General features: G+C 33.4%; 1 protein-coding gene across 2 annotated transcripts in view; it reads right to left on the reverse strand.

Annotated features, from left to right (window-relative positions):
* Pitslre (cyclin dependent kinase 11B pitslre) overlaps nucleotides 1–15,256 on the reverse strand; it is a 152,170-nt gene that overhangs the window by 20,446 nt on the left and 116,468 nt on the right. For both annotated transcript variants that reach the window (XM_085822386.1, XM_085822385.1), the window contains exon 16: nucleotides 9,026–9,215. In XM_085822386.1, coding sequence (XP_085678512.1) covers nucleotides 9,026–9,215 — 190 coding nt within the window. The remainder of the gene's footprint in view (nucleotides 1–9,025; nucleotides 9,216–15,256) is intronic.

The raw sequence follows: 15,256 nt of genomic DNA on the forward strand, positions 1-15,256 counted from the left end.
ATTTGACCCAGTAGGCTTCCTTTCTCCCGTTACCCTGTTCACAAAGGTGATATTGCAAGAGTGTTGGAAATTACGATTAAATTGGAATCAAAAATTGCCAGAACATTTAGAAAAGAAGTCCATACAATGGGTAAAGGAAATGAAACTGCTGTCTGATGTCAAAATTCCTAGATGGCTTAATATTGACAGATCGGTTAACGGAGATGTAAGTCTTCATGTTTTCAGCGATGCCAGCAAGCATGCCTATGCTACCTGTATTTTCTTAAGAGTGAAGACCAAAAATAAGGTTTATTTAAATTTTGTGCAAGCATGCACTAGAGTTGCGCCTTTAAAGAGTATATGCATTCCTCGTTTGGAATTATTATCCTGCTTAATCGGAGCACGCTTGGGACGTATGGTCTTTTCAGATTTGAACATGCCAAATTTAAGAACATTCTTCTGGACTGACTAAACAACCACTTTGTGCTGGATCCAGCGAGACGTACGGTGGGGAACTTTCGTTTGGAATCGTGTCCAAGAAATCAGAACACTTGCAAAAATAGAAGATTGGCATTACATCCCTTCGAAGCTGAATGCCGCCGATCTCCCTTCTAGAGGCTGTTCAGTTAAACAGTTTTTGCTGTCGAAATGGTGGGAGGGACCATCATGGCTGTTAGAACCAGAATCGTCATGGTCAAGAGGCACCGATTTGCCGGACGAAGAGATCATAAATTCAGAAAGGCGTAAATCAGTATTGACAACTCTTAACAAAGATTCTAAACCTGACAATTGGTATTACAGGTACTTTTCATCCATAAAGAAAATTGTACGCATGTTAGGTTGGATTCTTAGGTTTTACTTTAAATTACGAAGAATTACAAACGAAACCTCCAAAATTTTGTCAGTTTCGGAAATTGAAAGAGCTGAGATAACTCTTATGTTATTGGTTCAAAGAGAATCATTTAAGAGTGTGAACGATGATAAAATTAAAGACTTCAGACCTATAGTTGATGGTTTGATCAGAGCTAAAACCAATATTTCTTATCGCGACGATACTGATGACTTTAAGTTTCCTGTCATTTTGCCATCTGATCATGCAGTAGTAAAATTACTAATAATGAATGCACATAATGAGCTGCTGCATGCTGGTACTTCTATGGTGATGTCTCATTTGCGGGAAAAGTATTGGATCCTCAAAACTCGTAAGACAGTACGAAACTGCATTAGAAAATGTTAAATGTCAAAGATTTAAATCCAAAAGTTGTGATGTAACTCCAGGAATTTTGCCGAAAGATAGAATACGTGATGCAAATGTTTTTGAGATAGTGGGTGTCGATCTGGCAGGACCCCTCTACCTTAAAGATGGTCGAAAAGCTTATATTGTTCTTTACACATGTGCGGTCATCTGGAGTCAGTAACATCCTTGACAACTGAAGCTTTTTTCCAGTCATTGAGACGTTTCATTTCTCGTCGCGGAAGACCATCTATAATATACTCAGACAATGGCAGTAATTTTAAAGGAGCGGAGAGTCTTCTGCATACAATTGATTGGGAGAGTCTGCGATCAAAGGCCGCTGAGCAAAGTATTCAGTGGAAATTTATTCCTCCTTCCGCACCTTGGTAGGGCGGTTGGTGGGAACGTTTAGTTCAAATGGTGAAACAGATTCTGAGAAAAGTTCTAGGTCGTGCTGCCCTGGATTACGAGGAGTTGCTTACAGTACTAAGCGACTTTGAGAGAGGAATCAATACTAGGCCACTTACCTACGTGTCGGAAGATGTTGAAGATTCATCCCCATTAACTCCAGAAATGTTCCTGCGGGAGATTTCCAAATCAGGAGTACCTCATATCGATACAGTGGATAAGGAAAAACTGAGTAAACGAGCTAAGTATTTACAAAAGGTGAGAGAACAACTTAGAGCAAGATTCTGTGTGGAATATCTAGGACAGTTACGTCAGCAGTCCATTAAAAACTCTATAGCTAAACCTCTCCAGGTGGGTGAAATTGTTCTACTTGAAGATAACAACAAAAAACGTGTTTTTTGGAACCTGGCGCGTGTCATAAAGCTGCTACCTGGTCTTGATGGACAAATAAGACTTGCTCTCATAAAAACAGAGATTTCTGAGTTTCTGAGACCAGTGCAAAGACTGTACAGACTTGAGCTGGATAACCCAGTCCAAAAGGATATGACTGAAAATATTCCTATGACTACCAGCAGTGGTAGAACTGTGAAACCAGTGATACGTCTGTGAAATGTTTTGTACTTGTTTGAATACTTTGTAATAATTTGATTTATTTTTATTTTTCTAGGTTTAGTATTATCTGTTAATATGTCTAGAAAATTATGGAATGCTGCATCTCCAAAAAATTTGTATTTCAATTTAATTAGAACATCTTGGTAGGCATAATTTTATACTTCAATATTGTATACTGTACTATTATGCATATATTATACTTAACAGATGTGTGAATTTACCTCCCAGTAAATTCAGGTGGGAGGAATATGTAGCAAATAGTTTATCCAACAGATGGCAGTATCTGCCAAGCTCCTTTGGTAATTGTCAATGCGCATGCGCAAACGGAGTGTAAAAAGAAGTATGTTATTAGGAGAATGAGCTTTCGTTAATAATGTTGCTGCGCGTTTTCGCTGTGTAAATAAAAGTATATTTTTATATCATAGATGTTCTTTACTCTCTAATGCGAAGCACTAGGTTAGTGCACGAATCTCTTCTGATTCAGAAACCATTTTCAAACTGTGGATCACCACACAGCTTGTTAACACGTGACATTTTGAAAGAACAAATTTAAAAGTAGCGGGTATTTCTCATTTCACGTAATAAGATGTTGCCAGATATTTTTATTCCAAAACACCTTTGCTTTTATAATTTAAAATACAAGGGGCTGAATTGCACAAAAGGCCATCAAATGTCCTCCATTTACTTTGTGAGAAATTATCATATTCTCCTGTACATGCTCTTATCAGCAAGTGTTTAACATGTTCAGCTAGCAAATGAAAAATCCATAGCTTGAACTTTGATGAAAGCACAGCTGATTTTCTCCATTTCTCATTCTGGAAATGCTAAGAGTCTACAATGGTACTCAAGCTAAAATGAGGTAAATGACTCAAGAGCACCATCACTTGGATAAATGGGTCTCATACAGTCGCTCTTTAAAAAGAGTACGGACTCTAATGGTCAGGGGTGTTTGTGGGACCCCAAAATATCCCCTGAAACTTTTACGGACTTACTACCGACATTTTGGAGTTTCGAGACGGGGGGAGAGAAATGAAAAATTACAATTATGAAGTATTGAATGACCTAATTATAAAAGTTCAATGAATTACTTTTTATGCAAAATTAATAACCATAAATTTTCAAACATATAAACTACTACATTTTATGTAAATATTTTAAATTACCTGAATTAATTCTTTAAAAAAAAATTTATCTAATTTCTGCTGCTTTTTTTTTTTTTTTTTAATTTTCTGATGTTTGTGGGCTTGTCTTTCTTTTGCGGTGAACTTCATAATTGCAGGAAGGTTGACTTTTATTTTCCTCATTTACAGTTGAAGAAATTTCCTCGAGAACTGCACATGCAGAGGTAGAAACAGTTTGCTTTTCTGCTAATGTAGAAGGTTTTTCAGAGACTTTTATAGGTGACTCATCTGAAATACATGTTTTTAAGTCCTCTATATGTTTTCCAACTTCTGTTCATATTCAGTAAGAGATCCTTGAGAATTGGATCAGTCATTGGATTTTTTTAGCCATATTTTTCACACGAGGTTTCTTTAGAAGCAATTAAATCATATTTAATAGTTTGCACTGCATCTAGGGAATCAATCTTAAGAGAGGTTCTATAGTCAGTGACAAGTGTATCCATTAAGTTGAATGCACTTTCCACTAATGGGCCATGGAAGCAGCTAAGGCAGGCTTTGACCAATTTAGCCAATGTAGGATACTTATAATCATTTATGAAATCATCTTTTAAATTAAAAACTTTAGACCAATATTTATCAATTATACACTTGACTTGATTTACACTTTCATCAGATGTGTAGAGCATTTCTTTGGTGATATCAATATCACTCTGGTATAACCTTATTTCAGCCTCTACTTTTGACTTTTCATTATCACTAAAAATATGGGACATAAAAGATGATAATTTTTCAAAAGCTAATATTGTTACCTCTTAGCTCTGGATCTAATGCTGTAAAACTAATTAGATATGAATTCTTAAGGGGTAATTTCTGTTTCATATGCTGTGCTGTATTAGTATAAGCTTTCATCAGAGAAATTTGGAATTCTTTTGCTATTGGATGATTTTTTGATAATTTCTTCAGGAGAGTGGAAGCTTCTGCACCAGTAAATATTACTTTGCTAGGTAGATGGAATTCTGGATTTGTGACATCAACTTTTAATAAATCATTATAAGATGTGCACTCTATATTTTCTGGCTTCATAAAAAAAGAGAAAAATTTTGCCATCAATTTATAAATACTGGAATGTATTAAATGAAGCATTGTTTTTTTTGTTTCAAATAATTTAATATATGTGTTGAACTCTGGTAATACTGCTGAATATAATGCCATATGCAATAAAGTTTTGTTTTGCATAACAAATAACCCATTTAGTATTCTTTTTTTCCGAGCTAAAGCATCCTTTGTGAGTTGTTGGGAATGCGAGCAAGAATACACCCCTTCAACAATTTTTTTCTGAGCTGCACAAATATTTCTTTTATTGTATACAGTTTCAACATAAGAAAAATAATCCCCTTTATCAGTTTTATCCAACAGGGTTGCCACTCAAACAGGAGAATGAAATTCCCTGACTTTTCCAAGTTTTCCAGGTGTGTTTCAAGAAAATTCCAGTCTATCCGCATAATGTACATTGGCTGTACTAAGAGGTAAATTAATTATGGTATTACTTGTATTGTGTAGCAAATTCACTTAATTATTTAATAAATCCCAGAGGACATTTATTCTTAATTATTCTTGGTATACTTTGTTTGATAATTTTGTTTAGTTTTCCACTTAAGAAACTTAATAAAATTTAAGATATATATATTGGATAACAAATGTATGTTTTATTTAATTATTACTCATGATCATCACCAGTTCAACACAAGGCTAATCCGGTCCTTATAAATCACAATGCAATGCTAAAGAGTTAGGTTAGATTTTAGGTAAATTTAATTTGCGTGAGGTATGTTCTTAAAAGGCACCTTAACACTTAAAACAAATATAATTATAATAGTTGTTGTTTTCTCCACTGAAGATTGAAATTAGAATCTTCCCAATCTGGAATAAAATAAGGCTTTTTTTGCAGACATTCTGCAGCTAAACAAAAGAAAGAAATCTATTTTAATAAATTGAGGTATTTTATATTTATTTCGCAGCATACATAAGGAAAAAATGTGTGCATTAAATTTGTATTAAATTTGGTATGTCATCATACTGCTATAATTAATTTCAGGATTATGCCAGAGAAAATTTCCTGAAATTTGGAAATATTATTTACTAATAATAAATAAATTTAGAGGGAAGAAGCGACATTAAATTATATGAATAACATAAAAATAATTACTTAAAAATTGAATTAGAATAATCAACGATATTTTAGCGAATATAGTTATATTACATGGCTAGCCTAGATGACTGATTACTATTCTTTTATTTTACTGAAAAACGACAAGGTATTTATTAAAAAGAAAAAAAAAAAAGGTTTAAAAAGATTTTGCGGTAAAATTCTAGTATACGGTAAGGCTTTGGCACGATTTTGAAAATTGTCGCCAAGACCAAAATGACCCGTTTACTGCGCATCAAGATGTCGCCAAATCCCATTATTATTCTAACCAAAGAACGTCTATGTAAAGAAGAAAAGGTTCCATACCAGTAAAATGCTATTACGCCGCTAGAATGCGGAGGGAAAATTTGCCAAGGGATTTGGCGACGGAACCTAGCGGCCAGAATTTCCCTCTCCGCGATGTGTACAGGAAATTGAGAAACACGTGTTAAGAAGAAACGCTTTTTGACAAAAAGAAAACTATGAAAATCTGTTTTTAAATTATTGCGAAAAATTCAAGAAGAAACGTTTTATCAAAGGACGTTTCTTCTTGGATTTTTCGCAATAATTTTAAAAACGGATTTTCGTAGTTTTTTTTTTTTTCCCCCCCTGAAAATAACTAATCCATGAATTAATTTACTTGCGCCAAAAAATATTTTCTTTTCCTTTAGAGTTTAACCACTTGCGCTAAGACTAAACTTCACGGTTGCGGTGCCGTGCGCTACAATATAACAAGCGGTAAAGTGTCTCATTTACGCCGCTCCGCATCTGCGAGTGCAATCCAGAGCTGTAACTCGAGAAATAAACAATCTCGTTGTTAGGCGACGTGTGCACCACGTTATTTTCATTTTTGCGATAAATGCTTATCGACGTATTCACGTCGCTCGCGGTTTGAGACAAAAGCATCTTGACGTGCATGGCACGTCTTTTTAGCGCAAGTGGTTAAAGAAATTTTAAACGATATTCATTTTATGAACTCTTGATAACGTGACCTTCGAACTTCGACACCGGTTTCGAGCTTTGGCAACAGATATATCAGACATGCACAGCTGTTTTCCCTTTATGATGGAACGGAGCCACAGCCACGTCTGTTGCAGAGAGGTTTTCCTTCTTTACAATACATATTCTTTGATTCTAACCTCCATGGTACCGTATACTAGGATTAAACCCATTTTGTTTTATATGAGAACAGGTACTTTCTTTAGTTCATGCACTGCACATGCGATTCTCGAGAATATTGGAAACCAAAAGTTGCTTTGCCTTTCTAAAAGCCAATCAAATTGGAGCTGCGAAAATTGGCTCTATGCCAGCTACCCGAATGATACTCACGTGATACATAATTCGCCAAAAAAGTTACCTACGTCGGCGCAAAAATCGCTTTTTTTGGCTGGATCGTTGTATGAACTTCCCTGACTTTTCCAGATTTTGACAAAAATACTTAAATTCCCTGACTTTTCCCTGAATATTTTGGTCAATTTTCGAATTCCCTGACTTTTCCCGGTTCTGCAGGTTTTCCAGGTAGCGTGGCAACCCTGATCCAAGTAATGAAAATAAAATGCAATAAGAGCATCCCACAGATCTTTGATTCTTTCTTAAACACATAAAATGTACACCCACCTATGGTCTGGTCTCTTCAAGGGCTTAAGTTTTTTTAAGGCAAGCGATTCACAGATTTTGAAAAAAATTTTCTCTTTTACTGCAGCTTTTCATATCAAAATAGATGTCATCAAACAAATCTTCTAAGTATCTATCAAAACATGAAGCAAATTTTTTTGCACAGTTATTAGCTGTGTGACATGTGTCACCATCAATATCTAATACGTGGGGTGCTTTGTTTGATTGTAGTCTGGTTTCAACACCCTTTTTTTTTCCACGCATGGTGTTACACGAGTCCATTAATACACTAATTAAGTTTGCCCATGGAATATTATTATCTTCAATAGTATTAACGACTGCTTTTAAAAACAGCTTCTGAATTCCAAGATTCCATCTTTAGAGATGCAAAATGATGAACTACAACTTCATTTTGATTGTCATAAAACTGCACCAATATTGCCAGTATACTTTCTTGAGCATTGCTAGTACTTTCATCCAAATTTAGAGAAAATGGAGTCTCCTTTAAAGTTTTAATGATATTTTCCTTAATAGTTTTTGCGAGCCCATATTTCATCTTATAACATGCAGTAGTCCTGGACATTTCCAATCAGTTTAGTGCCATCTGATCGTGGCTCAACTGTTTGCAGAGTTCAATTAAATTGGAAGCTACATTGAAAGAAAGAGAATTCTTGGCGATAAACGAAGTTATTAATACCTCTTGGCATGCTTTTCTTGTCACTATATCCAATGCCCGAGCATCAGTCTCCAGTAAGTCATCAGTATTTTTTGAATTAGCATAATTACTTAGTCATTGAATGTCTAATACACTTTGAATATTTTATGTGCGTCACAGTTTTAGAATGATTTGTGAAAGCCTTGAATCCTTCCCCACCATACTTCAGCAGTGAGTTACAAAAAACACAATATGCTTGTTCAGCAACATTTATTTTCTTGCACCATGTCCCGATGGTATCCCCATTACCATCTCTCTGTTCAATCCAATTCCACCTAAATGCATTCCGGACACCTTCTTCTAATTGTATAATATCACTATTTATATCGAGAAATTTCATAGTGAAATTCTCTTGCGTACATAAATAAAATATTTCAATAAACGAAACGAAAAATTTACACGTGCATCAATAAAATTTTACACAGTGGAGAAAAAAAAGTTGTGAAACGATCAATGACAAATAGCTAATACGGCGAAAAATCCCCCTTCTCTACTTATTGGCGCCACGCAAGGAGGAGAGATAAGACCTTTGAACCCAGAGTCACGTGATCGCACATCTGGTCGAACGAAGTCTCTCCCTTTTTTTTCTGCCACACCTACTTGCCGAAAAGAATCCCGAAGAGAATGTCCGAGAACCAGGGAAATGAGTCATAACTCGCAATAAGGAAAGAACAAAAAAGAAATTTTTTTCTCCTTTTCCCGCATTATCACTGCCTGTGGAGAAAGAAAGGAAAATTTTTCACCACACATACTGACCTTGCATTTTCTGCTTTCAAAGCAAACAAAATTACCCAGATCAAAATAAATAATTCATTATTATTCCTACTTCCTTTTGAACAACGATCCCCGGAATTTCCGGGTATCAAAGTTCAAAATCCCCGGAGCACAAACATCCCTGAATGGTGTTAGTAATCAATACATCCAGCAAGCAACTGGAAGATCCATGATTCAAATCCTAGTCGGAGCACAATTGCTTTTTTATGTTTCTCACAATAAAATGCCTATTGGCCTTTATAATTTGTAATAAAACTACATGGCATACAATTTAATATCAGCTCAGAATCCATCTACAACCAACATAATTCAGAACTGTTTGCCAGAAGGGCCATTATACCTATCATTTATTGTAATAATTACATTACCAAAACGATACAAACCATTTGTCTTGCATATTGCTTTCCACCAGAAGGAGGTTTAGGGCTTTGCGCTTTACGGTGAACTTGCTCACTCTTGGCAGGCCACGTAGGAAACATAGATGGAGATATTGGTTTAGGTTTTTCATTAAAAAATTCGTGTTTTCTGGCTTCTTCAGCAGTGATCCGCCTTGCTGGATTATATGTTAGGAATCTATAGAAAATATTGAAACATTTATATCAATCAGTAATTATGAAATAAAAGTTATAAAGAGCCAATTAATTAAGTATAACCATTCCTACATAAAACAATGTCCTGGTTATATTAATATTATTATTAAGCGAATTCGTTTACAAACAATTATAATATTGTTGTAAATATTTTAATCTTTTTAAATTCTATTTCCGTTTTTCTTTAAAATTGTAATATTTTGTACTAATTTATTTATTTTGCATTAAGGGTTTATTTGTTGCAGAGAATTGTACAGCTTTTATTTCTGAGTACAACGGCTTTGGAATTGTAAAAATCTGATATGGGAACCACATGACTTTCTTGTATGGCCTATTAAGTTATACACATTTTTTGCTGCACTTCAATTAACCACTTCATGACGGCATGTTGCTGAACTAAAAACCTCTGCAGATGAGTGTATCATATATGCATTAGTCCCAAATGTTGCTAGCAGCTGGCTGATGCACTGGTGCAACACACATCTCCAAGACGAGTTGCGCTAAGTGGCATGCCATCTCGCAAGAGAATTAGCTGCTGATATATATATGATATACTTCTGAAGGTGTTAAACTTATTTTCTTGAATTTCATTAAAGATATGTTTTTCATTCAATCAATTCAGTTCCCAATTCGTGGCAAGACAGAAATACATAAAAATTCAAAGCATTTTCATTAGGAATTGTGAACTACAGAAAAACCTAAAACACAAAATACAGTTAAAAACAATTTTTACAATTAAAATTAGAGTTTCTATGCCAAAACCAGAAATTTAGCCGATGGGCATGAAGACAAAATATTTGGTGCACAAAACTGAGAGTTAGATTTTGGTCTCACTGTGCAAAAAGACACTGCAATTGGTGCACCAATTTAATTCACTATTCTATTAAGAGTTTCAAAGTAAACAAACAGCTGCCTTGGTAGACCTAGTGCCACTTAAAACTTTTAGAGTCATGATAATTCTACAACTATTGCCTACAGATTAACTAAAGGCATAAAAACCTTAACCAGAATTTAAGAACAACATAATTCAATCATTTTTAAAGCAAAAAATGAACAATTTGCCAGCATATAAGAGAAAAGAAAAAAAAAAAGCTAATCGAGGCAAATAAGAGGGTGGGAATATATATATGTCATATTAAAAGCACAAGGAAAAGACGGAAAACTGTAGATGCATGATTAGACCCATATTGAAGAAGATTTTGATTGTGTAGTATGCTAGTAATGCTAACTTGGCAATATCTAAAGAACTTGGCAGTCGAGGCAGTTTTAATTCCATTTTTATTTGCAACTGATATTTCTGGCCACAATCACTTGGCACTCTAGTCGTGCCTTTCCACAGAAGATTTACATTTTTGATACAGTTGAGATAGAAAGCAAGCCAGCGAAATTACATCTTAGCACAGAAGAGAGCAAAAGCTGAAGTGCGTCGTTATGAAAGATGGAAGCACGCAAAGAGGAAAGTTTTGGTTTACAATTATTACGTCATCAGAGTTGCGCTAGCCAAAGAGTGATCTAGAAATGACGCAATGTAGAGAAGTTATTACGATTTTAGAATAAAGAGGAAGAATTAATGTTTATAGTTATATTATAATTCTGATTCATATATTTTTTATCTTGCATATTTTCTCCTTCAAAAAGAAAAAGGTGTAGCAACAGAGAAGCCTTTTTAAAGAGAAAGAATTAAAACACTAGCAAATGTTAAAAAAAAAAAAAAAAAAAAACATAAATCATAAAATTTTTGTCCTGTAAAGTATAACTTATAAATATCATTTTTTTTAAATAAATTTTTAATTTTTAGAGTCCTATTGAATTTTTCAGCATTTCAGTCCAAAAGTCTTTTTGTTGAGAGTTCACATAATCATTATTCTTCAGGGAAGGTTCTTGTTATTACAGAATATCACAAAATAAACTTTTACATAATCATTACTTATAATTAAATGTAATGCACATAAATATTTATGATATAAATTTTCATATTGATAAATTATATTTTAATACCATATAATAATAGGAGTAAGCTTCAGAAAATATGGTTTCACCGTTATTATCTTTCATTTACAATTACTGTATTTTACCAACTGGAAGGCCTCACAATACTTCTAAACAAACCATATCCATCAATAGGGTTGTCCTCTTGAGCTAACCAGTGTGTTCTATGCACTGGTGGCCCAGGGTGCCTAGGCAGTTACTTGAAAAGGCCTCCGTTCCTTGCATTAAGATAACTGGCCTTTGAGAACTCCACTAATACATTCCGTAATAAAAAAATATAATGATAATAATAATATAAAAAATTTACATGCATTCATAAAATGAGAGCCTTTAACATTATCTTACTTGAAGAGGGTGAAGGGAACAACTGTACAGAGGTAATTACAGGCCTCTGCTTAGGAACCCAGTACTCCCTCGACATATACTATATACTTAACATACAATCACCCATAAATTTAATATGCATTTACCATAATTTCATATCACGTATCTGTAAAAATTTCACTTATTTTTTACACCTACTTCATTTTTAGAATAATTATAAAATTCGTATTCAAAATTCTCAACAAAATTTCAAAAACATAAAAACTTATCTTAATATCCTTCCCTGTGAATAATTTAAATAGCTTAAAATTCGTTACTTAATTTGCTCACACATAATTATGAAAAATTAGAAAAATTCATGAACAAGAATTTCAGATTTCCTCAAAACAAATTGCAGAAATTTTAACCAAAGTTGAAATGAAAACTATAGAATCCGCAGCATATTAAATAATTTAGTTCCTGAGCTAGATTCACACGAATGTAACAGTTTTTGAGCTGTTGAAAATGCGGAAGTGCAAATAATTTTCTGTCGCACATACTTGCAAACATGAACTCAGATCGACCTTGAACCCGCTGTAATGCTTAATTCTTAAACGATAATTTACTGATGATTTCCTTTTCACTAGGCATTCGAACTTCTCAATTTATCGAGAGATTACTTTCAATCTGAAAACACTACACGAGATTATTTTTTGAAGCACTTGCAAAACAGCAGAAGAATGATCTGTTATTTTTTAAACACTGAAAAAACAAATTTGATGATTCACTTCTTTCACATCATCTTGAATTTATCACAAAACGATGATTTGAAGAGCTGAACTAAATTTTCCATTGAGGTTTCAGGCTGCAGGAAACTATCCTACCGGCTTAATTGTCATATTAAAAGCACAAGGAAAAGACAGAAAACTGTAGATGCGTGATTAGACCCATATTGAAGAAGATTTTGATTGCGTAGTGTGCTAGTAATGCTAACTTGGTAATATCTAAAGAACTTGGCAATCGAGGCAGTTTTAATTCCATTTTTATTTGCAACTGATATTTCTGGCCACAATCACATGGCACTCTAGTCGTGCCTTTCCACAGAAGATTTACATTTTTGATACAGTTGAGATAGAAAGCAAGCCAGCGAAATTACATCTTAGCACAGTAGAGAGCAAAAGCTGAAGCGCGTCGTTATGAAAGATGGAAGCACGTGAAGAGAAAAGTTTTGGTTTACAATTATTACGTCATCAGAGTTGCGCGGGCCATAGAGTGATCTAGAAATGACGCAATGCAGAGAAGTTATTAGGATTTTAGAATAAAGAATTAATGTTTATAGTTATAATTCTGATTCATATATTTTTTATCTTACATATATATACACACACAACCCTCTTGAACAAAAAGGAGTTGTGGCCAATTACAACAGAAAAGGAAGGTGCACAGCTAGTTGTTATAGCAGTCCCATATATGAAATTTTAATGTTCTATGGCTAATTTTTTTTAATAATGAGAGGTACATATATGTAGGTGCATCACAAAAGCTCCCTTCTGAATCTATTACAATCCTTTTGGGGGAAAAAAAAAAAAAAAAAAAAAAACTATATTATAACCTTTATTCTATTATATATATTAAACCCTTATTCTTTGGAAATTGTTTTATGAGATCAGTCAAAACTGGTAATTTTTTTGAAATATGATACCCAAAATTTTTTGCAATTACAATATTTCCTTTACTTCACATACAAGGAAAAGTTAGCTCAATTAGAACTTTTGAATGAAAATATTTGCTTAATATTTTCATTCCTAAAGGGGCCTGGAAGATTTGCGAAAACACATTTTCGAAGCCCTATGATCAATTCTTTCCAGAAGTTTCCTTACCCCAAGATCGATTTGAGGAACTTTATGGTTTAGTTCATATGCTAGGAAAGAATTACTACATATCTGCATTCTCCTTGTGTTATTTTAAGTTATACGCTGTGTATGCTAATTGCTGAGGTTATTTTCTTCACAAAATTGTTAATTTCTTCCAGCTTATCTGGATTTATTTATTTGAAGAAATATCAATGATCCCACAGCTCGCAGCAACATATAAAATGAATATTATGTTACAGCTGAAAAGAACAATTTAGATGTGATTTGTACACATAAGAATAGAATTTACAAAATTACATACCATGAAAAAGTGGAACTTTAATACATTAATCAGCTACAGAAATTATGTCTAGCTCAAAAAGTTTATAAGTATCAAAGAACAGCAACAAAAATGATAAAGCAAGGATAACAGAACATTCCCCCCCCCCCAAGTCTCCAACAAGTTCACAACTTTTCAGCAGGGGTGCAGATAATTAAAATTACCAAATTTTTTACATATAGAAAATAATTTTAAATATCAGAATGAAAGTTGGAGTTTAAAGAATTCTATATTCATCGTTTTATTCATCGTTTTAAGAAGAAATTTTGTTTTCCTTTTAATACACAAAAAAATAAAGAAAGTTTCACAGATCATGAAAATTCATGATGTCTGAATCAAATGATGAAATAGATGAAGAATGCATTACAGTAGCTTTAACAGATGAGACTTGTACAGGGTTCGTACACATTTCTACACACAGAAATTAAGGACTTTAAGGAAGATTAATGAAAAAAGTTACGGACCTATCAACAAATGGGAATTGAATACATTCAATTAAAGATATTAGCTATTCCTAACTTCACTTCTGTGATACCATCCTGTGTATGATGCACATAGCTGTAGCTAAAGTTTTTAGCTCCCAGGGACAACTGAAGATTTTGCTCCCCGTTCTGTATGCCAAGAATGAAAAACATTTCATTCTAAAATTTTGTAATATCAATTTGGCACCCCATGGATGCTGAGTCCGGGGACACATATCACTCCTTGTCCCACCCTTGCTATGCCACTAATGACGCAGTGAGACATATAAGATGAATCTTTTAAATTGTCAGTTTTCAATTTCTTTATTAATAGAAAAATCCCTTTCTATAAATGTCTGTCCATGTGATAAGATTAGAAGCATTTTTGACATTTTCCATGCTTTTGTCTAGTGAAAAGTAGAGAAAACAAAGAAATGATAAACATTTGAAAAAAAAAAAAAAAAATATTGAAAGTAAAACATTCAAATATTAAGTTTTCATTCTTCTTCCGAAAATTCTTCAAAAAGTTCATCACAAACTTTTTGTAAAATACATCCATTACGTGTTAATATCATAAAGAAAATTTTCAGGAATTTCCTAGATTCGCGGGTCTATAAATCTTACCTTCAAACCCTTCTAAACTTCCCAAGTTGCAGTGTCCAAAATCCCAAAGAAAAATTACCCTACCAATTCTGTAACAGCAAAAAGCCAGAAATATGTTGAAAAAAGAACAAAAAGTCACAGGAAAAAAGTGTAAAATTAATTTTATACAGAAAACTGATGCATATTGAGACAATTACATAGGAAAAACTCTTACCATGAAAAAATTAAAACAAAGGCATTTTTAATTAATTACATAGCTATTTTGCTTTTGGTAAGAATGGTTTTGTAAACTGCGCTAAAGCGAAATTTAAGCATTTATTACCTTGTTTATTTTTCAGATTCAAAATATTGTATAAGTCACCAAATGGAAAGTAATGTCATTTTATAATATGATAGTGAAAAATAAAAACGTTTCATTTTAATGTTATTACTTGAATACAGTTTCAATATATTAACATTATTTTAATGAAATTAA

The sequence above is a fragment of the Stegodyphus dumicola genome, chromosome 8 (genome assembly GCF_044657685.1).
Source record: "Stegodyphus dumicola isolate Sdum_Otavi_A_Nest chromosome 8, ASM4465768v1".
In the NCBI taxonomy this organism is placed as follows: Eukaryota; Metazoa; Arthropoda; class Arachnida; order Araneae; family Eresidae; genus Stegodyphus; species Stegodyphus dumicola.